Source organism: Eptesicus fuscus, chromosome 6, assembly GCF_027574615.1.
Source record: "Eptesicus fuscus isolate TK198812 chromosome 6, DD_ASM_mEF_20220401, whole genome shotgun sequence".
NCBI lineage: Eukaryota > Metazoa > Chordata > Mammalia > Chiroptera > Vespertilionidae > Eptesicus > Eptesicus fuscus.
The window spans coordinates 70,250,078-70,277,301 of record NC_072478.1 but is presented as its reverse complement, the minus strand read 5'-3'; the positions used below and the strand labels follow the sequence as shown (position 1 = coordinate 70,277,301).

The window sequence follows — 27,224 nt, the reverse complement described above, 5'->3', positions numbered from 1 at the left end:
ATGTACATGACAGTTTTGTAGGACTGAGCCCTAAACCTATGGGATCTGATGTTATCTCCAGGTAGATATTGTCTTTGAATCTATTTGAATTATAGGACAGCGAGTTGTTGCAGAATTGCCTGGTGAGGTGGGAACACATCCTACACCCAACACCTCCCCCACCCCCAGGTGGAATGTGGTACAGAATTGTGTATTCACTAAATTTTCAACTAATGGTTTAGCTTTGGGTGAATTCTTGAATTGGTATTAATTTGTTACCTTTTTTCTCTTTTCCTAGGAATCCATACCTGTTTTGTATGTAAACAGAGTGGGGAAGATGTTAAAAGGTGCCTTCTGCCCTTGTGTGGAAAGTTTTACCATGAAGAGTGTGTCCAGAAGTACCCACCCACTGTCATGCAGAACAAGGGCTTTCGGTGCTCCCTCCACATCTGTATAACCTGCCATGCTGCTAATCCAGCCAGTGTTTCTGCATCTAAAGGTATGGTTTGTGAACCAATGTAATTGTAAAATCTCAGTTTCAGTGGCAATGGATGTTTCCAGATGCCACGTGGCATGTCGCTTCATGACCTCTCTAGCTTTTGTCAGAGTACCAGTATTTTATGAGAGAGACAAGAGAGTAATGGATTAAGTAGCCATCACATTGTATTCTATGGAGCACTAACATTATGTGGTTGTTTTAAATATTGGATTTTGTGTCTTCATCCCCTTATCTACTCCATTACACCATAGTATATTCTCCTGTGGACCCTTTATATCTGCAGTTGTCAGATGTGATATCATTTAGACATGCATGTAGGTCAGAATTGAGGTTTTTGTTTTGTGTTGATTGGCTTTTGTTTATTTGTTTTTTAATGGGAACACCTATCTTGAAAGCCTTTTTCTGCTTCATAGGTGGAAAACTGAGGTTTCTAAAACTATATGTGCATGTAGATAACTCAAGAGCTTTTTTTTATTGATTTCGGAGAGGAAGGGAGAGGGAGAGGGGGAGAGAGGTAGAAACATCAATGATGAGAGAGAATCATTGATCAACTGCCTTCTCCATGCCCCCTACTGGGGATCAAGCCCGAAACCGAGGCATGTGCCCTTGACCAGAATCAAACCTGGAACCCTTCAGTTCCTAGGCTGACGCTCTATCCACTGAGCAAAACTGACTAGGGCTTGTTTTGTTTTTGTTAAAATTAATGGGATACTTTTCCCATTAATTTTTTTTAAGAGTGGAAGGGAGGGGAACAGAGAGAGAGAGAAACATCAGTGTGAGAGAGACACATCAATTGGTTGCCTCCTGCGCCCGTCCTGACCAGGGCCTGGGATTGAACCCACAACTGAGGTATATGCCCATTACTTGGAATGGAATCCTACGATCCTTCAGTCTGAGAGCTTACGCTCTAAGCACTGAACAAACCAGCCAGGGAGATAACTCAAGTTTTTAAATCTGTTCCTACTGGGAAAACAGTCATTTGTTTCTGTTCAGTAATAGTGGGTCTCTTACTGGTTGTCTTTTTTTTGTTAATCCTCACCCGAGAATATTTTTTCCATTGATTTTTAGAAAGAGTAGTGGGAGGGAGAGGGAGAAACCGAAAGACACATTGAATGGTTGCTTCCTGCAGGGGAACCAGGTTCAATTTCAGGTACCTGGGTTGCACACTCGCCAGGGCAGTCTTGCCTTCTTTAAAAAAAAAAAAAAAATCAATCTCTTAAGCAGACTGGCAATACCTCTGGTAATTTGATTTCCAGGCCCTGTAGATCTCATTATTCTTAAGCATAGTAATTTAACATGCTTGATCAAAATTGCAGTTTAACTATCAGGTACCTTCCTGTTTTCAGTTGTTATTGTAGATTACATTTAGGTGAGTTGGTGAAGTATTTAGAGCAGTGGTCGGCAAACTCATTAGTCAACAGAGCCAAATATCAACAGTACAACGATTGAAATTTCTTTTGAGAGCCAGATTTTTTTAAACTTCTTCTAACGCCACTTCTTCAAAATAGACGCACCCAGGCCGTGGTATTTTGTGGAAGAGCCACACTCAAGGGGCCAAAGAGCCGCATGTGGCTCGCGAGCCGCAGTTTGCCGACCACGGATTTAGAGGATATAGTTCACCTAGAAGGGGTAGAGGAGTTCATTCAAGAATCACAGCACCAGGTAACAAAAGCAAGCGAGAGTCTTCCTGCCAGCTGTCTTTTTATTTTGATAGTTCACATCTCCACGTCCCATTTAGTTCTCAAGTGATTCCAGGTTTCCTAGGAGTCAGGGCAGTGGTTTGAAAAGAGCCTTCCTTGGTGAGAAATACTGGGAATTGATGTCCTGAATTAGTGATAACATGGCAGAACTTTCAAACTTGGTTTTGTTCCCCAATAAGGAGAGGTTTAATTTTTATTTTGAATAATGACTTGATTTTTATTAAAATGTTAAAAAATTAAAGCACTAAAGAAAAAGACAGGAAAAAGGAGATAGAATCACTCTTGGGAAATGAGATGATGTTGTCAGATGGTAACAAATAAGTTTGAATAACTCACATTTTAAGTATTTAATCTTTCTGTGTGTTTTTTTGTTCCTTCCTGGTTTTCCTGATTCTCATGGTTTTAGGTCGTCTAATGAGATGTGTCCGCTGCCCTGTGGCATACCATGCCAATGACTTTTGTCTAGCTGCTGGGTCAAAAATACTTGCATCTAATAGTATTATCTGTCCAAATCACTTTACACCCAGGCGGGGCTGCCGAAATCATGAGCATGTTAACGTTAGCTGGTGTTTTGTATGCTCGGAAGGTAAGGCATAATTTCTTGATGTATGAATAGTCTAAAAAGAGATTAGTACTCTGTGTGTGTGTGTGTGTGTGTGTGTGTGTGTGTGTGTGTGTGTATGTATATACACACCTTTGAATCCTCAGCTAAGGATATGTTTGCATTGATTTGAGAAAGAGAGGAAAGTGGGGGGTGGGGGGAAGAGAGAAACTCCAAAGTGAGAAACATCACTTGTCTCCTGTACACTCCCCAACCAGGAATCAAACCCAAAACATAGGTATGTGTCCTGACCAGAAATCGGACCCACGGCCTTTTGGTTTATGGGACAATACTCCAACCAACTGAGCCACTCAGCCAGGGCAGATTAATACAATACTTAAATTGCAACAAGAAATTTTCTTCACATCGCCACTGCAAGAAATACTGGGAATTGATATTCTGAATTAGTGATAACATAGCAGAACTTTCAGACTTAGTTTTGTTCCCCAATAAGGAAAGGTTTAGTTTTTATTTTGAATAATGACTTGATTTTTATTAAAATGTTAAAAAATTAAAGCACTAAAGAAAAAGACAGGAAAAAGGAGACAGAATCACTCTTGGGAAATGAGGTGATGTTGTCAAATGGTACAAACTTCCAATTATAGTATGAATAATTTGGGGGGATATAATGAAAAGCATAGTGACTATAGTTAACAATACTGTATTATATATTTGAAAGTTAAGATAATAGATCTTAAAAGTGCTCCACCACCAAAAAAAAAAAAAAAAGGTAACTGTGATATGATGGATGTGTTATCTAATCTTATTGTGGTAATCTCTTCACAATATATACATATATCAGGTCATTATGCTGTATACTTTAAACTTATTAAATGTTATATATAAACTGTATCTCAATAAAGTTGGGAAATGAAGAAGAGGAAAAGAAAAAAGAATGAAAAAACCCCAAATCACCTGAGTCTCACCATCAGAAAAAAACCCATTGTTTAATATTAAGTGATATTACTCCAGATATGTGCATATAACTGGATAGAAGCAATTCTAGAAGATGATATCATGGTATAATTGTGTGTTTTTTAAAATTTTACATTAACCTAAATGGAAGAAACAAAGGGAAAGTGGAGAAATTTATGAATTTCCCTACTATTATGGATATTAATATGTAACTAAAAGGTCTTATAAAGTAGAGGAAAAAGTAATTTTATATCTTTTTATATATACTCAATTTAAAAATATTTCTCTTTTAAAATAGAGTCAGTATTATCCTTATAGTTTCTTTTTCTGATTTTTGCTAGTTAAGTGGAGGATTTAGTATTCATTGCTGATCCACTTACTGTGGTGATTATTGTTCTGAATTTTTCTCTTGATTTTCTGAAGGTCTAAGAAGCATCCACAGGTGCTATAATTCTCTATTTGAGGTTGTTTGGCATTTACCTGTGTACTAGAAGCACATTTTGGGTTACTTTACCTTTGTACTAGAAGCACATGCTGCCTTATTATAAATGTTTAGGCTACGTGTGTGTGTGTTTTAAGACTAGTGTGGACATTGCTCCACTGTCTTCTAGTGTTGAAGATGGCACCAGTTTTCTTATCCAGTTTTATCATTCCTTTTTAAATTGACTAAATTTTGTTGATTAGTAACTTTTTGGCAATAATTTCCCTAACTTCATTTTTTTAAATATCTACTTACTAGAGGGGCGGTGCATGAATTGGTGCATGGCTGGGGTCCCTTGGGGTGGCCTGCAGAGATCGGGCCCCAGTTCATGCCCCCAGCCCCGCAGCCCCACCTGGCACCCCACCGTGGCCTGGCACACCCCCCCTCACCTGCTCCACCATCCCGCCTGCAGTGAGATCGATCAGGCCCGGGCCCCCTGCCTGGCTCTCTCAGCGCCTGGGAGCTGGGCAGCAATTGGACCCCTGCTTGCACCTGCCATGTTCTGCGCCGCCCCCCGGTGGTCAGTGCACGTCATAGCGAGCTGTCGAACTCGGTCGAATGACCGTTCAAGGGAATAATTTGCATATTAGGCTTTTATTACATAGGAGGATTGGTGATGCAATTTTATGAAAACTTGGCTGGTTACAAACAGGTTGATGGACTAATTTAAAAATAAAACCAAGGAACATGTGTAATTTAATGAGCATCACCTTTGAGGGATTTTGGTGTACTAAATAGTGCTGCTCTGGCCATTGCGGTTCAGTGGTTAGAGTGTCAGCTGGCGCACCCAAGTGTCTCTCTCTGGTTCGATTCCCAGCCAAGGGCACATACCTGGGTTGCAGATTCAATCCCCGGTCCCCATTCGGGGCGCATGTGGGAAGGCAACCAATCGATGTGTCTCTCTTACATCACTGTTTCTCTCCTCTCCCCCCTCTCCTTCCCTCCCACTCTATGAAAAGCAATGGAAAGAATGTCCTCAGGTGAGGATTAAACAGCAAAAATAGTGCTAAAGCCAACAAAGAAGTGGAATTTTTCTTTTGCTCTCAAGATTTATCTGACATGACAATTGAAGTTAAAACTCCACCTATTGATCAGGGTTTGCATCAAGACATAGTTGGTATCCTCAGACTATGGTGTTAATATGTAATAAGTAAAGTAGAATATTAAGTGCAGTTAATATGTGTAGAAAGTGGAGCTTTGTTGTAGTTAGCAATGTTTTAATGCACAAAGAGGACTATGTTAGCTTTGTTATTGTCCTGTATTAAACTTTATGAATCATACATTCTTTTTTGTTCTTATAATATAAAACTGTCTTGTGAAAACTGCTGCCTATTATTAATCACCTTTCTTTTGTTTAGAATAAAGTTAAAGACAGAATTTTGGTACTTAATAGCATTTAAATATAACATTCTGTAATTCTCCCCTTAGAATGTAAACATGTATCTGGGATGCTAAAGTGCAGGCTCCAACTTTTTCATGTTTCTTGAACTTGGGAAGATGAAATGGTTTATGCATTAGACTTAAAAAAATAATATTTTTGAAATCCTCACTTGAGGGTATGTCTTTTACTGATTTTTTAGAGAGAGATGAAAGTGGGCGGTGGGGGTGGGGAGAGAGAACCATCAATTTGAGAGAGAAACATTGATTGGTTTGGTTGCCTCCCGAACAAGCCCTCACCAGGGGATCGAACTTTCAACCTTTTGGTGTATGGACAACACTCCAACTGAACCACCTGGCCAGGGCTAGGTTTTTTATTTATTTCAGAGTGTGATGAAATGAATGGGAATTGGTTTCAGAATAGAAGTGCCCATGTGATGCCAGTCCTAACTGATGGTATGGTTGTACTCTGAAAAGATATCGAGTTCCATAATTATGAGTGCCCAAGGTAGTAGTTGCAGCAGCAGCTCTCAAAGTGTGATCCATGTACTAGTATCCCTGAGAAGCAGGGAGTGCCTAGATACCCTTTCAGTGGCTTCCATGAGATTGTAACTCTTTTGTAGTAATTCGAAGCTGTTACTTGCCTTTTTAACTTTGTTGACATTTTCACTAATGGTGCAAAATCAATGGTGGGTAAAACTGGCACCTTAACACAAGTCAAGGTGGTGGCTCCAAAACTGTGCAACTCTAAGTGTTCATTGTATTCTTTGTTACCACATACTTGCAGTAAAAATCATGAAAGTTTCACCTAAGACTGTCCTTGATTAAAAGTAAAATATTTATTAAGTCTCAACCTTCAACTGAATATTGCTGTAATATTCTTTGTGATAAAATGAGAAGTACACGTTTCTTACTAATGGTCTAAGTAAAAGCAGTCATGCAATTAGGATGCCAATCTGAACTAGCTACCTTATTCATAGAAAACCATTTTAGTTGTATTACTGACAAACTATGGCTATTCATACTTGTATATTTATTTGTAATACATTTTCTTGAAAATGTATGAAAGCAAGCCTGCCAATTAAAGAAAAACAACTGACAGAAATTGTTGCCAATCATAAAATTTGAGCTCTTAAGTAACAATTAGAATTTTGGGGAACTACCACCCAGAGCTTAACAGCTTCCTAGTATTTTCTGATGAAATCATGGTGATATTAACAAAATGTGACCTTTTAATATTACACAATGAAATAGAACAACTTGGGGAAGATCTAGCTGATTCAGCAAACAAACAGTTTTCATATGACCAATGTGTGATGTTAAAAAACAGGCATATATAAAAGATCCATTCAAAGTATAAGACAGATCGATGAATTTTAATGTACTAGTACTAAAAAATTATTGATATGATTTCAGATTTGATATTGCAAATAAAGTCTATCCTTTGAAGTTTAAGTGTATAGGACCAAAGAAGGAATATGTACAGTTACTGAGCAAGTTTTTAAAAGTACTCCTTTTTCCAACTATTTATCTGTGAGGGATCATTTTCTTTCTTTCTTTTTTTTTCTTTAAATAAACTTGTTTTAAATTGATTTTTAGAGGGGGTGAGAGAGAGAAACATCACTCGTTTGCCTCATATAAATGACCTGCCTAGGGACCAAACCCACAAAAGATACATATGTACCCTGACGGATTGGAACTCACAACCTTTTAGGTCTATGGGACAACATTCCAAGCAACCGAGCCACCTGGCCAGGTTGAGAGATCATTTTCTTCATGGACGTCATTCAGACAACATATTGCAACAAATTTAATTTTAAATATTTATAAAAATGTAAAACCTTGAGCTCACTAATAACTTTTTGTTTTGGAAAATATATAAAGTAGATAAAAATGTTATTTATGTTAACAGTATATTTGTTATTAAAAATGAATTAATAAATGTTAATTTTTTATTAATTTCAGTTCCTGTTTGGTAAATATCAATAGTTTTAGCCTTTGGGAATCTCCCTTGTTTTTTTAGTATGAAGCGCTGATGCAAAAAAGCCTGAGAACTTCTGATCTCACTATCTAAGATTATCTTGGTGTTTGAGCACTGGGAGAGAATAAAGTCCTAGAAAAAAATTTCTTTTTTTTTTGCCCATATATAGGAAAGACTGAAGGTGTTATCTAGAGTATTAGGATAATATGGTAAATTGCTAAATTGGAAGGAATCCATTCCTAGAATTCAGCAATGTTTAAATTTTTTTTTTTTATCCCCTTTCACCAAATGGTACTTTTTCATATTTTGGTTCCTTTGATGGTTCGTGGGTTTTTCCTCTTCTGTCTTCCTGCCTTTCTCCTGTATATGTCCTTTACTGCCAGCGCAGTCCTCCTGCCTGCTTCCCACCTATCTACTCAGATTAATCCTGCTTATTTCTTTCCTCATATTCCATTATGTCCTTAATTGGCAAAGCTGATGTGCTTGCCATTTAATTCCTCTAAGCTCTGACCTTTGGCTGTTTTCATTGGGTATTTTTTGTGTGTGTGTCCAGATGTCTTATGTAATATCCTTCTTTGAACATCTAATTCAGATACCTTATTGTATGTGAAATATTTCTAGTGTGTCATGAATGCCATATTGGTAAAAGGAAAGTTTTTCTGTTCAGTCCATGTAGTTGGCAGTATTGTGACTCAGCAGATAACAAAGCATAGATAGGAATGTTGTAGAAGGTATTACATTATTGGGGCAGTTAAACTTATGTGACTATGTCATTCTTTTTTTTTCTTCTTTTTCTCTGTTTTTTTTTTTTTGTTTGTTTGTTTGTTTGTTTAAAATTGACCTCCGAGGGGAGGGGGGGCCACGAAAGGTAACAGGCCGCCCCCCGCCCCGGTGTCACTGGTGACTGTCGTCTTAATGTCCCCTGCTAAAACTGTTTCACTCACCCACAGAATGCACAAGAATAAATGAGTTTCAGAGCATAGAGTACAGGCTATATATATATTGAGTAAAAAAGTTATTCAAACTTATTTTGTAGCAACAGACTTTTCCAAATGATATCTCACTCTGAATTTGAACTCCCATAAACAACACAGATAAAAGGATAACTTCTGTAATTGAAGCAGAGTTGGGTCTTAAGCACATGTACCTGGCCCCAACAAAACAAATACCCTAAAGCTGGTTTTAAGAGCCTACTTTAGGTTATTGAGAAAAGGAAAATAACACAGGAGGGAAATGTACAAGAATAGTGTCACAAAATTAAGTTTCTCATAGGATTTTACGAGGTAAAGGAGGCACAGTGAGACCACGATGGATGTGGATCTATACCTTGCTAAGGTTTTATCCCTCACTAATTCCTTAGGGTGAAATTTAAGAGGTACATGTTTGAGTCTGGCATGTTTGAGTCATGCTCATTTCTAGCATAAGATAAATAAGACTTTTTTTATTTTTATTTTTTGCCTTATTTTTATCGATTTCAGAGAGGAAGGGAGAGGGGGAGAGAGATAGAAACATCAATGATAAGAAAGAATCATTGATTGGCTGCTTCTGCATGCCCCATACTTGGGATCGAGTCCACAACCCTGGCATGTGTCCAGACCAGGAATCAAACCGTGACTTCCTGGTTCATAGGTCGATGCTCAACCACTGAACCACACTAGCCAGGCTGAAATTCTTTATCTGTAGCCCTGAAGATTTCAGATTCAAGTATGTAAATTGAGTCACTTTGAGTGAAAATCCTTAAGTAAAAATTTATTGTCACTGCAATACATATAATCAACATTGTCTGAAAACTTGAGGGGGGGGGAGACTTAATATGTAACTGAAGTTTATGCAATAAACTACATTAGTAGCTGTGCTTTTTGTCACCAGTGCTACTGCTAGTTCTTGTTATTTATTTATTACAAAGAAGTAGAGTTATTAGAAATAACTAACCTCTTACTCTAATATTTTGATCATTATATTTTATTCTGTGTTCTTTGGTTTTTGATCATTGTATGTTATCATAATCTATGTCCTTTTTGTCTTAGGTATTACATTTGTGCATTTATAAATGTGATTTTGAAAAGGTGCCATAGGTGTCATAAGATTGCCAAACATAAAAAAAAAGAATAAAAAGCAATTTTAAAAGTCAGACACTACTAGGCAATTTAATCACTTGCTTACAACTCAAACAGATATGCTTATTTATTGTTTATTGTAGAAAACACCTTACCATTGAAGGGATTACAGCTCAACAAGAAAAGTGAATTCCCAACAAAGACAGGAATTGGGGTGGTGAACACACAATAAAATGTACAAATGATGTGTTGTAGAATTGTGCACCTGAAACCTGTATAATTTTGTTAACCAGTGTTAGCCCAATTAGTAAAGGAGGGGGGACAAAAAAAAGAAAAGTGAAGTGAATTCCCCAAGGCCATATGATCTTAGAGCTTAGATCTAACAGCAGTTGAAGCTTGTGCTTTTTTATATACTGGTCATTGTTTCTCATTGATACTCTCTTTAGTGTTTTGCTTTTTATTGAAAAGAAAGTAATGTATATATGTGTGTTTATACACATATGACTTGTAGATGTTTGCCTTAATCTAATTTTGCCAATAAGATCTCATGTTTATTTGCTGTTAACCTAACCTTTAGGGGTGTGGTTCAGGAATATTGGAAAGGGAGCACCCTTGTAGGAAAGTCTCTCTGAATAACTAATTAAATTACTAGGCTCTTGGCTGAGAGATAAATAATTGGTTAGGAACTGAGCAAAAGCTGTTTTAGCTGGGTCTTTATATGTAGCCTTGTGATTCTGAATGCCAATTTTTTTTTATTCTTACAGGAGGCAGCCTTCTGTGCTGTGATTCTTGCCCTGCTGCTTTTCATCGGGAATGCCTGAACATTGATATCCCTGAAGGAAACTGGTATTGCAATGACTGTAAGGCAGGCAAAAAACCACATTACAGGGAAATTGTCTGGGTAAAGGTTGGACGATATAGGTAAGGATGAAGGAGACAGGCAATCATTTCTTTTATCGTCATGTTTCTTGGGAACTCTTAAATACGGTGTTTCACTCACACACACACACACACACACACACACACTCACTCACACACACTCTCTCACTCTCACACTCTCTCTCTAGATGCCCGGTGCACAGATTTGTACATCAGTGGGGTCCCTTGGCCTGTGCCCTCTCGCAATCCAGGACCCCTCGGAGGATGTTGGAGAGCCAGTTTCGGCCAGATCCCCACAGGCCAGGCCGAGGGACCCCACCAAATCCGTGCACCGGGCCTCTCATACTATATAATAAAGAGGTAATATGCAAATGTTCATTACACTGTGACTCGTAACAATCTATCATCAGGAGGGCAGGGCCTTGAGCTATGAGCGGCAGAGAGCTACAGGAGGGTGGGGCAGTGAGCTACGAGCTACAGCAGTGGTGGGCAGGGCTGCCAGCTGAGGCAAGCGTCAACGAGCTACTTGTGCACGGATTCATGTGCAGGGCCACTAGTATGCATATAAGATCTTTGGTTAATCTCTTCCTGCCCTTCCCCCTTCACTTTTATATATATATTTATACATACACACACACACACACACACACACACACACACACACACACACACACATATTATTTCCCCACATTTCTTTCCACTACTAATCCATTTCTCCCACACTCTCTTAAAAATCCATTCCCATAGAGTTTTTGTGCCTTTTTAAAAATAGTTTGTTGATTTTTAGAGAGAGATTGATGTGAAAACGCAACATGGATCTACTGCCTTCTACATGCCAGCCGCCCCCCACCGCCCCCTGGGTGATCAAACTGGCAACCTTTTGGTACACAGGACGATGCCCAACCTATTAAGCCACACCAGCCAGGACCTTAATATATATATATATATATATATATATATATATATATATATATTTTGTTGTTGTTGTTGTTAATCCTGATTTTTATAGAGAGTGAAAGGTAGGGGGGAATCAGAAAAATAGAAGCATCAATGTGAGAGAGACACATTGATTGGTCACCTCCCACATATGCCCCAACCAGGGCTGGGGATCAAGCCTGCAACCCAGGACCTTTCAGTCTGCAGGCCAATGCTCTATCCTCTGAGCCAAATCTTCTAGGGCAGGCCTTAATATTTGTTAATGATCTCCCTGGTTAAGCAAGGCCTCCCCATTAATTTTCCATTAGGAAAGAAAAAACTGAATATATGTTGTAGTCATCAGAATCCTATATAATAAAAGCATAATATGCTAAGTTTTCGACCAATCACCATGACGCGCACTGACCACCAGGGGCAGATGCTCTGTCCGGTAGGTTGGCTTGCTGCTGGGGTCCCTCTGATCAGGACTGGGTGAGATGGGCCAGACATGCCCTGGAGCCCTCCCGTGGTCCCTCCCCTCCAGATTATGCACCACTAAGGTCCCTCAGCCTGGCCTGCGCCCTTTTGCAATCCAGGACCCCTTGGGGGATGTTGCAGAGCCAATTTCAGCCTGATCCCCACAGGCCAGGCCGAGGGACCCCACCTGTGCACGTACACCGGGCCTCTACTAAATACATATTTTCCATAGAAAATTCATTAATGAAAACAAACATGTAAACTTTACAAACAAGGAAGACACATTGCTAACATTTTGGTATATTTATTTGCAGACACATCAATACATACACCCTCAAAATAATTGGCCTTATAGTTTATACGCAGTTTTTGTGGGTTTTTTTAAAATATATTTTTATTGATTTTAGAAGGGAGAGGAGAGAGAGAGAAATATCAATGATGAGAGAGAATCATTGATCAGCTGCCTACTGCACGCCTCCTACTAGGGAGCGAACCTGCAACCCAGGCATGTGCCCTTGACCAGAATCAAACCTGGGACCCTTCAGTCTGTAGGCCAGCGCTCTGTCCACTGAGCCAAACTGGCTAGGGCCTCAGTTTTTGTGTCTTGCTTTTTCTTTTTAAAATTATTTTTATTGATCATGGAATATACAAAAGGGTATTGTAACATGAATGACTTTAAAGAATAACAAAAGGCACACCTGTGTATGTACCTCCTAGTTAAACAAAGAGTTCATTACTGGTGATTTTGAGTCTTCCTCTTTGAATTCATTCTCTCCCTACCCACAGATATAACCACATACTGCACTTTGTGTTTTTTATTCCTTTGGCTTGCTATATAGATTTGCCATATATATAATATTTTGTTTGGCATGTTTTAGGTCTTTATATAAAGGAATATTTATATTTTCCTGCAACTTGCTTTTTTCATTCACTATTCTATTGAGATTTATTGTTGTTAGCACAGTACTCTAGTTCCTTCATACAACATAGTCATACAGTGTTGTTTGTGTAGTTCATTTAATCATTCTCTTGTTTGCACTATGAACATTTTGTTAATATGTTAGTGTACATGCACAGGAGCTTCTCTGGGGGCATTCTCAGGATAGAATAGCATGGTAGGGGTTTCTAGCTTTAATAGCTAATGTCTTCCTAAGGTAGTTGTGGGGGGTGGGGGGCAGATTTCTTGATGTCATTTTTCTATCCTTTTTGAAGGCCAAATTATATTTCATGACAGTGTACTATATATAGTTCTGTCATTCCCTTAACATTGAGTATTTAGGTTGTTTCCAGGTTTTCATTCTCCTAGATAATAATTCTATAAAGCTTTGTTCATATTTCTAATTATTTCCTGTTATATAATCCATGAAGTAGAATAACTGAGTATAAGGGAGTGTGTCTGTGTATGGAAGCACATTTGTGCAGGTGGGTGTTCTCAGGCTTTTGGCATATACTACTTGGTTTTTCTCTAGTTTGATTGTAAGAATGTTCAAATCAGACTTTAATGTGGATAGGTAGACATTGCTATTCCTTATTCCTGTCCTAAAAAGTAGGGTATCTTCCTAGTGCCTTGCAGTGTTTTAGTTTTCCTTCTTTGTTTTTACCTTTCCCAGGTGGTGGCCAGCTGAGATCTGCCATCCTCGAGCTGTACCTTCCAACATTGATAAGATGAGACATGATGTGGGCGAGTTCCCTGTGCTCTTCTTTGGGTCTAATGACTATCTCTGGACTCACCAGGCCAGAGTCTTTCCCTACATGGAGGGGGATGTAAGCAGCAAGGATAAGATGGGCAAAGGAGTGGATGGGACATATAAAAAAGGTAACCATATATTTTTTATTTCTCAGATCTACACAGACCTTTGTTGGCAAAGAATTTCTTCTGTGTTATAATTCATATACATTCCATTAGCAGCTGTGTTCTGCCCTCATGGGGTATAATGTGGCTGTAGTTACAGGATTTTGTGGGGAAATTGACAGTCATAACTTTTTTTTTTTTGTTGTTAATCCTCACCTGAGGATATTTTTCCATAGAGTAAAAAAAAAAAAAGGGAAAGATAGAAACATCGATGTGAAAGAAACACATCAATTGGTTGCCTCCTGCAGGGCCCGTGAGGAACCTGCCACCAAGATATGTGCCCTTGACCTGAATCGAACCCGAGACCCTTTGTTCCACAGCCCGACGTTCTATCCTTGAGCCAAACCAGCTAGGGCTGTAACTCATTATTTTTTAATCCAACCTTAATTGGAATTTCCTTCAGGGAGGTTTTTGTCTCATCAGTTCTGTTTTTAGTTTACTGGGAAGAGATAAAATTCACCAAAAATTATGATGCAAGATAAGAGTGAAAGTCTAGCAATGAAGGATTTGGGGCCAGGAGGGGTCGAGTTAACTATGAGTTTTCTCTTATGTATAATGAGTAAAGGTTGATCTGATAATTGAGGTAATAAAAAAAATTACCCTGCAGGGCATAGAGTTGGTATCCCCTCAATGATAATTATCTTCTTCCATTAGTTGTTCTTTGAAAGGCAATATAGGTATCTCTTGTTATCTATCTATATTATAAAAGGCCCATGGCCATAACACCTTAATGACCAAAGGAGCAGTGGCGGGTGGGGCGGGGTGAGAGCTACTAGTGGGGGAGAGTTATGAGTGGCAGAGAGTGTGCCACAAGCTACCTTGGAGATGGGCGGGGCAGCCAGCTGAGGCAAGCGGAAGTGACCAAACGACTGGTCACCAGGAGGTGCATAGAGCACCTCTCAGTCCCTCCCCCGGCCCATGAGCTGCTCACGGCAACAGAGTGGGGCTTTCGGCACGGCGGGATTCACGAGGCAAGGCAGGGCCCGAAGCTTGCCCGGCATGGTGGGGCCCTGTGGCAAGCGGGGCCCATGGCTCGCACGGCGTGGCGGTGAGCTACTCGCGCACAATTTCGTGCGCTCTGGGCCTCTAGTCTATCCTATATAATAAAGATGTAATATGCAAATGGTTGTTACACCATGAAGTATAATGACCGACTGCGTAATGAATGGATCACAAATCAGCAGGAAGGTGGGGCAGCGAGCTACAAGCAGGCGGCAGAGAACTACAGGAGGGGGCAGGGCAGCAAGCTATGAGGGTGGCGGCAGGGGGCGGAGGGAGATACAGGAGGGCGGGGCAGCAGACGGAGAGCTACTGGAGGATGGCAGTGAGCTACTGGGGCATGGATTCATGCACAGGGCTACTAGTATATATATAAAAAACCAGCGATGGAACACCATAACAACCAGAACAACTGGTCGCTCTGACGCCCACTGCAGCCAGTGAACCAGCTGATCTGGGGATGGGGCCAGCCAGCCAACTTCCTGCAGCTCCTCCCCCCGGCCGGCCCCACCCCCAATTGGTCCCCACCACCCCGATTGGCCCATAGCCCCTCCCCTCAGCCAGCCCTACCCCTGATTGCCGCCCCCCCCTCTCCAATCTGATCAAGGGCAGGGCTGGCTGGCCAACTATCCTTGGTCCCTCCCCGGGGCCTATTGGCCCACAGCCCATCCCCACGGCCTACCCCACACCCTATCAGCCCCCATCACCCTGATTGGCCCGAGGCCCCTCCCCCCAGCCAGCTCCACTCCTGATCGCCCCCCACACCTATCTGGGGTGGGGCTGGCTAGCCAACCTCCCACCAACCCTCCCTCAGCTGCTGACCCCTGATCGCCCCCCCCCCCACCCCATTTGGGGGCAGGGCCAGACAGCCCCTCCCCACAGCTAGCCCCACCCCCAATTGCCCCCCCACACACCCAATCAGGGGCAGGGCCCATAGGCCAATCACCCTCAGCTCCTCCCCCAGCTGGCCCAGCCCTGATCAGGCCTAATCAGGGCTGGGCCAGCTGGCCAACCTCTTGCTGTCTCCTTCCAAGTGGCCCGGACCCCGCCCCACCCACACTCCCCCATGCACGAATTTGTCCTATATAATAAAACCCTAATATGCAAATCGACCAAATGGCAAAATGACCGGTTGCTATGACACACACTGGCCACCAGGGGGCAGACACTCAACACAGAAGCTGCCCCCTGGTAGTCAGTGCACTCCCACAGGGGGAGCACTGCTCAGTCAGAAGCCGGGCTCACAGCTGGCGAGCGCAGTGGCAGTGACAGGAGCCTCTCCTGCCTCTGCAGCAGCGCTAAGGATGTCCAACTGATGGCTTAGGATGGCTTAGCTGCAGTTGGACATCCCCCGAGAGCTCCCGGGCTGCGAGAGAGCACAGGCCGGGCTGAGGGCCGCCCCTCCCCTGAGTGCACAAATTTCGTGCACCAGGCCTCTAGTGTATATATATAAAAGTCTAATGTGCAAAGTGTCCCCGGGGGAATTCAACTGATCGGGAGTTCAATTGCTAGCTATTACATGTGCTGACCACCGGAGGCAGCATGAAATGAAGGAAGGCCCCAGCTGACAGCTGGCAGCTGCTAGGGACCCTGCCTGTGCACGAATTTTGTGCACTGGGCCTCTAGTTTGAATATAGTTGGATATTGGAGTATAAGATTTTGACTGTTTAGTAAAGAGGGGTTCTAAGCAAGTGAAACTTTGTGGTTAGGTGCAAGAAGATATTAAGCCAGTGAAACTTCTTGGATGGGAATGAGAAAGGTGTCTATTAGCAAGATGATTGATAAGATATTTGCCTAATATTATTTCAGTGAGTCCTCACTTATCTGTTGGCCATGTGGTTTCTTGTATAGATATAGGCTATCAGTACTAATACTGTAGGAGCTTGAGTTTTGTAGCCTCGGTTTCTCAGGGACCAAGTGACCAACATTTTTGCCTGAGATGGCCACTGACTGAAGAAGTTAATAAGAAGAAAGCACATGTGGAAGCACACATTGAATCTAACATGCTAAGTTAGGGACTTCCAAGTATTTGGTATAGTTTAAGCACATGGTCAGGAGAGCACTGAGCTATTTGCCTGAAAAGGTAAGTAATTTATATGGTCAGATCATAGTTTTAGAAATCTCAGTCTGAGTAGAGTGTATGGCCATAAAAGGTGAGAGGCTGCCACCAGGAATGTCAGTGTTTCAATCGTTCTGGGGAAAGATGACTAGACTTGTCACAGGGAAGCCTCCATAGGGTAGAGAGAATAATGATTACTAGATAGACTAGGCAGAATATGCTCAATAATAGGTTGAAGGAAGGAAGGACTTTATGAGGGACTTTAGAAAAATTTAGAGAACTCCAGGCAAAACAAAACTCTGCTGGATGGTGACAGAGAAATGGAGAAAAAGGGATGGATCAGAGGTGAGATTTTCTTTAAAGAATTGACAGCATGGGGAAAGCCACAGAGAGAAAGAAGGGAAGAACTGAAATTCTTTTCAGAATTTTTAACTTGTGTAATCAATAATGAATTAAATTTTATTTTTATTTTTTAACTGTTTTATTTTTTTTTTAAATTTTTTAAAAAGTATATTTCCACTGATTTCAGAGAGGAAGGGAGAGGGAGAGAGAGATAGAAACATCAATGATGAGAGAGAATCATTGATTGGCTGCCTCCTGCACGCGCCCCCCCCCCCACCCCCCCCCCACTGGGGATCGAGCCCGCAACCTGGGCATATGCCCTGACTGGGAATCGAACCGGTGAACTCTTGGTTCCTGGGTTGATGCTACACCCGGCTGGGCATGAATTATAATTTTGATTTAAGTAGGGAAGAATGAGAATCCTAAGATTTTGTTGAACTTTTCAGATATTACAATCTTTCAAGCATATGAAAGTACAAGCTTTGAATACAAACTAGCTATGAAGGGCTGTCTTTGTATCATTAAACTAATAGTTGATATTTACAGAATGAGTCTTAGGAGAAAAGTAGGACAGGTGCTCTAGAGAATAGGCAAGGAAGAAAAGAGAACTTCAACTTTGGATTTTTTCCACAGGAACACAGCATGTTACCTGGGGCATCTAGGAAGCAGGATGTTTCTGGAATAGGAGATTCAGTACTGAGGAAAGAATTAGGCCTACAGGCTGTGACTATGCTAAGTAGATGCGGTCTATAGATGATATACATGGCCTTTTTCAAATCATTTAACTGTGTGTTCTTTTGTTGTTGTTTTAAATTTTTCTCTGAAACTGGTAGTCTGTATTGTACCATTTAGTGATGGATTATGTTTTGTTTTAATGCTGTATCTGAATACCCTAGGGATTATAACTTACTGAAAGTAGAAGTCTTACTTATAGCGTTGGTGATTTTTGTCTAAAATATGAATTTTTCTCCTATTTAAAAGGGAAACAAAAAGGTAAAATAACTCCATTCACAGGCTAAGTGACTTATGCTATTGTGTTTTCTTAGCTCTTCAGGAAGCTGCAGCAAGGTTTGAGGAGTTGAAGGCCCAAAAGGAACTAAGACAGCTGCAGGAAGACCGAAAGAACGATAAGAAACCACCGCCTTATAAACATATAAAGGTGAGAAAAGACTTCAGCAGACTCCATCTCAAGAAGAGAGACCCTTAGAGATTGCCCTCTTCCTACTCTATTCATGACAAGAATTGGAAGCACAAGCATAGTGGCTTTTAGGTACAGATAAGAGCTTGAAAGGAGATAACAAAAAAAGTGCCAAAACACATTCCTAGCAATTGTGTGAACTTAATAAAACCAGTTGTGTGTTGATACACACACTGTTGCCTTGGAAAGTCTTCTCATATAAGTAGATTGGATTAGATTCTGTTCACAGTCAACATCTTAGAGTTTGAAAGGGACCAAACAGCTGTGATAAAAAATCATAAATGGCCGAGGCCGGTTTGGCTCAGTGGATGGAGCGTCGGCCTGCGGACTGAAGGGTCCCGGGTTCGGTTCTGGTCGGGGACATGTGCCTTGGTTGTGGGCACATCCCCGGTAGGGGGTGTGCAGGAGGCGGCTGGTGTGCAGGAGGCGGCTGGTTGATGTTTCTCTCTCATCGATGTTTCTGGCTCTCTGTCCCTTTCCCTTCCTCTCTGTAAAAAATCAATAAAAAATATATTTTTTTAAAAAAATCTTAAATGGCCCTGACATAGTGTGGATAATACACACATGGATAAGTCTTCTTGGTAATATTAAAGATTTAGGTGACCAGTACGACTAGGATTCCCAATGTCAGGAGAACTTGTGTTAGGAATATCTAACCCTCAGTGTTCCTGGCAAAAGCATCATCAGCATTTATTATCTGGGCCCAATAAATCCTTTGTATTTTTTTATAATTTAAAGTCATTTTAATGAATAACTTATAGAAGTAAAGATAAAGGAATAGTGAATAATAAATTTATTAGACATTTTAGTACATACATTAAAACCTTTTAATCAAGTTAGTTTTGGTGCTCAAATATCAGAAAACATGAGAGAAATACTATTAACAAAACAAGATTGCCCAGGTTCTTGCAAAATATTTACGATGATGTCATTTCTGGATACCTTATTTTTTGTCATTAAATGCATTGTTTTTGTACTCTTTGGTTTTGAGTTTCTGAAGTCTTATAAGTCTGAGATTTCACTTCAAAATCAATTTCACTACCATCTTTAGAGTCTAGTTTGTTGAAGTAGCGCCCAAATATTCTTTTGGAACTACTTAAACTAAAGAACTATTTGTTGTTTATCTGAAATTCAAATATAATTGGGTGACCTGGATTATTTGCTAAATCTAGCAACTATAAGCAGACTAGAAAGATGTTATATCTAGTCTTTATGCTCTTTGGAAATATGATAGTAGTTGCAAGATAGAATGAGTTTTATTTTTATTTTAAATTTTTTTTTAGAGAGAGATAGAAACATTGAATAGAGAGAATATCAATTGGCTGCCTGCCTCTTGCACACCCCTCACCAGGGATTGGAGATTGAGCCTGCAACCCGGGCATGTGCCTTGGCTGGGAATTGAACTGGTGACCTCTTGGTACATGGGTTGATGCTCAAGCACTGAGCCACACCAGCTGGGCTATTCCTTTTCTAATAAGTAAAATTTTTTTTTGATCTTTGGTAAACCTCTAAGAAAGAATAAAAGTCATAAAATATCAACCTTTACAAATATATATGCTGGGGAAAACAACCCTCAAAACCTAAAATTGGGTCCAATTGGATTGGACCCTGGTGGTATATTGAGATTTAAATGGAGTTACTGTGCATGAAGACATAACACTGAATGTAGTTAGGCCTCAAAAAAAGGGAAAGTAATCAGGTTCTCAGTCATAGATGTCAGGTAACAGCAAGGTAGACATTCAGAGTAGCACGTCAATCATATGGAGCCTGACTATTGAGGGAGCAGCTCCCCATAAGTGATCTAATCGCAGAATTTAGAGGTCGATGCATTAATTTTTTTTTTAAACAAATGTATGTCCAGGAAAACTATTTAGAATGGGGGTTGGTAAACTATGTCCATGGAGCAAATCTGGCCTAGTATGGTTGACGGGGGGGAATAAAATATTTCCTGACACATGAAGATTATATGAAGTTCAGATATTAGTATCCATAAATAAGGTTTTATTGTCACACAGTCATGCATGTTCATTTACATATTGTCTATTATTGTTTTTGTACTATAATGGCAGAGTTGAGCTACATTCACTAGAGGTCTAGAGCCTGCAAATGCTAAAATATTTACTGAATGGTCCTTTACAAAAAATTATATTGACCCCTCTTCTAGGATGAAAGTTTACCTTCAATTACATATCTTTGTTCTTACTTAAAACCATGTGTGTGTGTTTTGTTTGATTTTGGTTGTTATTTCGTTTTGTTTTTGGCTTTATGTTAGGAAACTTACTTAGGATTGTTCATAGGTTAAACCAGATGGCAAGAAAGAATTATTGGCTCACTGGTGTGGTTCAGTGGTTGAGTGTCCACCTATGAACCAAGAGGTCACAGTTTGATTCCCTATCAGGATACATGCCCGGGTTTCGGGCTCAATCCCCAGTAGGGGTCATGCAGGAGGTAGCCGATCAATGGTTCTCTCATCATTGATGTTTCTCTCTCTCTCTCCCTCTCCCTTCCTCTCTGAAATCAATAAGATATATCTCTAAAAAGAAAAAAATTATCTAAACCAGTCGTCACCAACCTTTCAGATCTCACGGACCACCAGTGGGCCGCAGACCACCAGTGGGCCGCGGACCACCGGTTGGCAAGCACTGAATTCTAAACATACCTTTAGAGTAGGGTGAAACTTATTTTTTCTCTCAATATATTTTTATTGATTTCAGAGAGGAAGGGAGAGGGAGAGATGGAAATGTCAATGATGAGAAAGAATCATTGATCGGCTGCCTCCTGCACCTCCCCCCCACCCTTACTGGGGATCGAGCCCGCAACCCTGGCATGTGCCCTTTACCGGAATCGAACCCAGGACCCTTCAGTCCGCAGGCTGACGCTTTGTCCACTGAGCCAAACCAGCTAGTACAGGGTGAAACTTTTTTTGAGGGAGTTATGTCAGGTAAAGATTCCTTAATTCAGGTGAATATTCGAATGCCCTATGTAGGATCTGGAATCTCAGGTGATTAAGCTCAGCCCTTCTCTTCTATCCCTATAGAGCTTGAATTACTAGGTTTGTGGTTCCCGTTTGCAAATGTTAAGAGTTTTTTTTTTGTTTTGTTTTTTTATTTTTGACGGAGAGGAAGGGAGAGGGATAGAGAGTTAGAAACATTGATGAGAAAGAAACATCGATCAGCTACCTCCTGCACACCCCCTACTGGGGATGTGCCCGCAACCAGGGTACATGCTCTTCACCAGAATCGAACCTGGGACCCTTCAGTTCGCAGGCCAACGCCCAATCCACTGAGCCAAACCAGTTAGGGCAAGAGTTTTAATGAGGTTTACAGTTTTCACAAATATTTTGAAGAATCTGGCAGTGAGATGTTTGTCCTTTTAAGTTGTTACAGAGAACTGGATTGAGGACAATATATTTGTACAGATTGTAGATTTTGTAATATTGTTAAAGAATAGGCTCACAGCCGAAACCGGTTTGGCTCAGCGGATAGAGCATCGGCCTGCGGACTGAAAGGTCCCAGGTTCGATTCCGGTCAAGGGCATGTACATTGGTTGCGGGCACATCCCCGATAGGGGGTGTGCAGGAGGCAGCTGGTCGATGTTTCTCTCTCATCGATGTTTCTAGCTCTCTATCCCTCTCCCTTCCTCTCTGTAAAAAATCAATAAAATACATTTAAAAAAAAAAAAAAGAATAGGCTCACAATAAAGTGTTAGAACTGAAACCATTTGAGAATTTAGAGGATAGAAATAATTGGTAGTTATGGTAATTTTAGATTGATTAGAATTGGTAATCTAATACCTACCATGTGTAAAGCCTGCTAGGCTCTGTACTAGAACCTTTACATATATTTTTTTTCTTTTTATTTATTGATTTTAAAGAGAGAAGAAGGGAGGGAGAGAGAGAGAAATGTCGATTTGTTGTTCCACCCATTCATACTTTTATTCGTTGATGCTTGTATATGCCCTGTCTGGTGATCAAACCTGCAACCTTAGTGTATCAGGATGACACTCTAGCCAACTGAACTTTCCAGCCAGGGTGCATGTATTTATTCTCACAAGTCTTGCAAAGTATGTCTTGCAAGTAAAATAATTTATCAAAGTCATGCAATTCCTAAATAGTCAAGTTTTATGTATTGAATGGGTTTTTGAGATTTGACTGTTCCCAAGTTAAGTAATACTAACTAGGGGAGACTCATAGTATACAAATCCATCTCTATTATGAAATGATGATTTTTTTCTAAACATTGTTGCTAGTATTTGTAAAAACTAGTGCCTTCAGTGTCACAGCAGCTATTTGACCTTTATGTTTTATCACACTGGATTTTCATTGGATTTTTCAGTACTAGCACCACTACTGAATAAAATGCATGGGTTACATTATTGTCTATTAAAGAGATTTCAAATTATGATAGTAACTAGTAAAATATTCACATACAGGAATTTCTATTTACATAAAGGAACATTCACATACAGGAACCTCAATATTACCCAGATATTTTCATGCCACTTAAGAGTAGTTTATTATATAGCAGCTAAAGTGGCACCACCATGTGGCAATAGCAAAAACCAGTTACAATTTACTTGGCCTGTCAGCTTTGAAATTATGATTCTATTAAAATGACAGCCCAGCCAGTGTAGCTCAGCGGTTGAGCATCGATCAACCCAGGAATCAAGAGGCCACCAGTTAGATTCCTGATCAGGGCATGTGCCTGGGTTGCAGGTGCTATCTCCTATGGGGGGCTTGCAAAGAGGCAGCCAATCAATGATGTTTCTCTCTCATCAATGTTTCTATCTCTATCCCTCTCCCTTCCTCTCTAAAAAAATCAATAAAAACATTTCTTAAACTTATTTAAATTTTTTCATTATATATTTATTTCAGAGAGGAAGGGAGAAGGAGAATCGAAACATCAATGATGAGAGAGAATCATCGATTGGCTGCCTCCTGCACGCCCCCACTGGGGACTGAGCCCACAACCCAGACATGTGCCCTTGACCCTTCAGTCCATAGGTGGATGCTCTATCCACCGAGCCAAACCAGTTAGGGCTAAAACATATTTTTTTAAATGACTTAAAAATGTTGTGGGGTTCATATTTTGTATGTTACATAAGGCTTTATTTTTTGTCAAACTGCCTAAATCTTTATTTCCTCCAAATTTTTTATTGTGGTAAAATACAGGTAACAGAATTTACTATCTTAACCATATTTAAGAGTTCAACAAATGCATTCATAATATTTGTACTTATTGCCAGCATTCATCTCTAAAACATTTTTTATCTTATAAAACTGAAACTCTATACCCATTAAACAATAACTCTCATTCTCTCCTCTTGGCCCTTGGCAGCCACTTCTTTTTGTCTCTAATTTTGATTCTCAAAGTACATTATTTAAGTGGAATCATACAGTATTTGTCTTTTTGTGACTGGCTTGCTTCATGTAACATAATATCTTCCAGGTTCATCCATGTTGTAGCATGTTTCAGAATTTTCTTCCTTTTTAGGCTGAATAATATTCCATTATTTGTACCACATTTTGCTTAGCCATTCATCTGTAAATGGACACTTGGTTTGCTTCCACATTTTAGCTGTTGTGAATAATGCTGCTAAATCTTGATGCTTCAAAATCATATAAAATGTGACATGCAACTTTAAGGAAAAGAAATCTCCCTTTTATAGGTCCCGAATTGTCTTATGTTGACTTGTCTGATGTACTATGTATAGTATGTGTTTCTTTTCCAGGTGAACCGTCCTATTGGCCGGGTACAGATCTTCACTGCAGACTTGTCTGAAATTCCCCGTTGCAACTGTAAAGCTACTGATGATAACCCCTGTGGGATAGACTCTGAGTGCATCAACCGCATGCTGCTCTATGAGTGCCATCCCACAGTATGCCCTGCCGGAGGACGCTGCCAAAACCAGTGCTTTACTAAGCGCCAGTACCCAGAGGTGGAGATTTTTCGCACATTACAGAGGGGCTGGGGTCTTCGAACAAAAACAGATATTAAAAAGGTGAAGAAAACGTCTTAATTTCCAATTTTTTTCTCATTAATTGCTTAATATGATTAATTCTTCTTGATGACTATGAGAAAATTGATCATAGAAGAAAATAACATAGTGTAGGGATAAACCTTATTATTGTTCTTGCAAAACTTATCCTTCTAGAGTTTAGAGGCTTAAGAATAGGTGTTCTCTTTATCTGTAACATCCTTAGTATTGATCATGTTCATTGTGTGTGAGGAAAAAACAAGGGAAATTCAGAGATATTATAGCCTTATTTGCTTTTTTTCTTTCTGAAAATCTTATCACCTGTAAGTTAAGAGAGGATAGTAAGCACATCATTTAGATGTGTAGATCACTTACTAATAAAGTTAAGTGTATTTTCATTGAGGGAAAATAGGTTTGGGTTCATAGAACACAAAGGAAAAGATGATTGCACCTTTTCTAATGAAAATGAAGTAATATCTTCAAACTTGGAAGGACTGGCAAGTTTCTAGTAAATAGACAATATTGTGTAGTTTTTGTGTAGAATAAATCTTATTTGACATTTTAATAAAATAAACTTTATTCTGATTACACTTTCTAAAGAATTTCACTGAATTTGTCTCTAAGAAAGGAAATGAATCCAGGTTGACCTGTTTAGTCATTTGCCAAGACATTGTGCTGAGGATGCAGTGATCAACAAAGGAGACATGTTCGAGGCTTTCATAAAGTTTACAATCCAGAGGGGGAGAGACATTGCAGAAATCATCACCCAGGGTAGAAGCAGAAAGGTTTCTGGAGGCATGTGGCAAAGGTCCTGAAACTTGTTTGTCTTTGAAAATATTTTAAGTTGAGACTTAGAAAATAAGTACTTATTGGCTTAGTCAGCCGAGTGTTAAAGCATTGCATACAGAGGAGACAGCATGAGTGAGAGCCAGTATGACTGTGGTGATTAAGCCAGTGGAACCGTGGTGTGAAATGGGGAAGGGCAGCAGGTCATGTTCCAAGAAAAAAGAACATGCCTATATTAGGGAAACTGACTTAACTAAAATACTTGGGCAGGTAAAGGGGGATCAACTGTCTATTTCACTGTTATAATGGAGCTTTAGTTTATTTCCATTTTGGTTGAACTTTAGTGTCCAGTGTTTTCCTCTTTTTCCAAATGGCAGAGGTAGGAATGGGGAGGTGGTTTTTAATATCAGATAGTTGAAGCATCGTATTTGTTAGTTTCTTGAATAAACCTTTGTTAAGTTATTACATGCACATGAATTGCTTTGGAGAATTTGTGGAAAATAATGAATCTATTATTTTCATTATTTTTTTTTTTTAAGTAAGGTGTACTTGACCCTGGCCCATGCATTCAGTGGTTAGAGCTTCAGCCCACACACCAAAGGGTCTCTCTCTCTCCCCGTCCCTTCCACTCTCTCCAAAAAAAACAAAACAAAAAAACAAACCACAATGGAAAATATCCTCAGGTGAGGATCAATAAAAAATAAAATAAAAGTAAAGTGTACTGTACTTGTAAATACAGTTGTGTTTTTTGCCATTAAGTCAAGAGCTCTTTCTTGTTCTAGGGTGAATTTGTGAATGAGTATGTGGGTGAGCTAATAGATGAAGAAGAATGCAGAGCTCGAATCCGTTACGCCCAAGAACACGATATCACTAATTTCTATATGCTCACCCTAGACAAAGTAAGTAATGGATTGTGAAATTAGTGTTGTCCCAGCCATAGTGTTTGTAGGCATGTCATACACTACCTAAAATAGTGTCTTTTCCCCATGTTCAGGGTTGATCAGAGTTCTAAAGTAGGTAAGCTTGCTCATTTCTGGCTATACATCCATGGCCAAAGGCAATACTGCTTTTACCTATTTTTTTAGCTATGCAGTGTAAGTTGGGGACTATATCTGTTAGTATTTTACCTGTAGAATTAAAACCTGAAGCCAGAAAGGTTAAATAATAATTATTTTATTTTACAGATTGAGAAACTCATTTGTTGCTATTTAATTAGTGCATTGAGGCCATATAAATTGACAATAGAACCCAGCTTATGAACCCAAGTCAGCTTTTCAATTATAGGAATTTTCTGATGAGTTTCATTTCATTGGTACCTAGAATTATATTTGGAACTGTTCCTAATGCTAGCATTATAATGTATTTATTTTATGTGTATCTGAGCTTCCTCTTTGTACCTGAATGTTAGGTTCTACTAGCCCCTCTCCCCCGCAAAACCTTTCTTCCACATAGGATTCTTTCCTGGTGTGAAACTTCGTGAACATTTCTTTCTTTTTTTTTCTTCTTTTTTTTTAAATAAGTTTTATTGATTTTTTACAGAGAGGAAGGGAGAGAGATAGAGAGTTAGAAACATTGATCAGCTGCCTCCTGCACACCTCCTACTGGGGATGTGCCCGCAACCAAGGTACATGCCCTTGACCGGAATCAAACCTGGGACCCTTCAGTCCACAGGCCGATGCTCTATCCACTGAGCCAAACGGGTTAGGGCGAACATTTCATTTTTATCAAGTTGTATCCTTATGGTTTGTGAGATCCTCACCTCTAGGTGTTCTCATCTTTGTTTGAAATGGGTCTCAGTATCAGTATTAAAGTCTCCTTACGTGATTTCTGATGGACTACCTAATTTAGTGGATGGGGCAAGCTTCTTCTTTTAGGTCCTCAAACTTCAGCATATTATCAGAATCACCTAACGGGCTTATTATAGCACAGATTGCTGGGCCCCCACCTCATAGTTTCTGCAAATTCCCAGATGGTAATGCTAATGCTGATCCAACAAGTATACTTTAAGAATCACTCTTCTGACGACCAGCATGGCTCAGTGGGTACGCGTCAACCTGTGAACCAGGAGGTCGGGGTTTGATTCCCAGTCAGAGCACATGCCTGGGTTCAGGCTCCATCCCCAGTAGGGGGCATGCAGGAGGCATCAATTCT

General features: G+C 40.0%; 1 protein-coding gene across 3 annotated transcripts in view; it reads left to right on the top strand.

The window, feature by feature from the left end:
* NSD1 (nuclear receptor binding SET domain protein 1) overlaps positions 1-27,224 on the top strand; it is a 146,792-nt gene that overhangs the window by 100,155 nt on the left and 19,413 nt on the right. For all 3 annotated transcript variants that reach the window (XM_054717781.1, XM_054717782.1, XM_054717783.1), the window contains exons 13-19: positions 278-478; positions 2,585-2,764; positions 10,355-10,511; positions 13,472-13,677; positions 18,160-18,272; positions 24,042-24,311; positions 25,856-25,972. In XM_054717781.1, the coding sequence (XP_054573756.1) occupies positions 278-478; positions 2,585-2,764; positions 10,355-10,511; positions 13,472-13,677; positions 18,160-18,272; positions 24,042-24,311; positions 25,856-25,972 (1,244 nt within the window). The remainder of the gene's footprint in view (positions 1-277; positions 479-2,584; positions 2,765-10,354; positions 10,512-13,471; positions 13,678-18,159; positions 18,273-24,041; positions 24,312-25,855; positions 25,973-27,224) is intronic.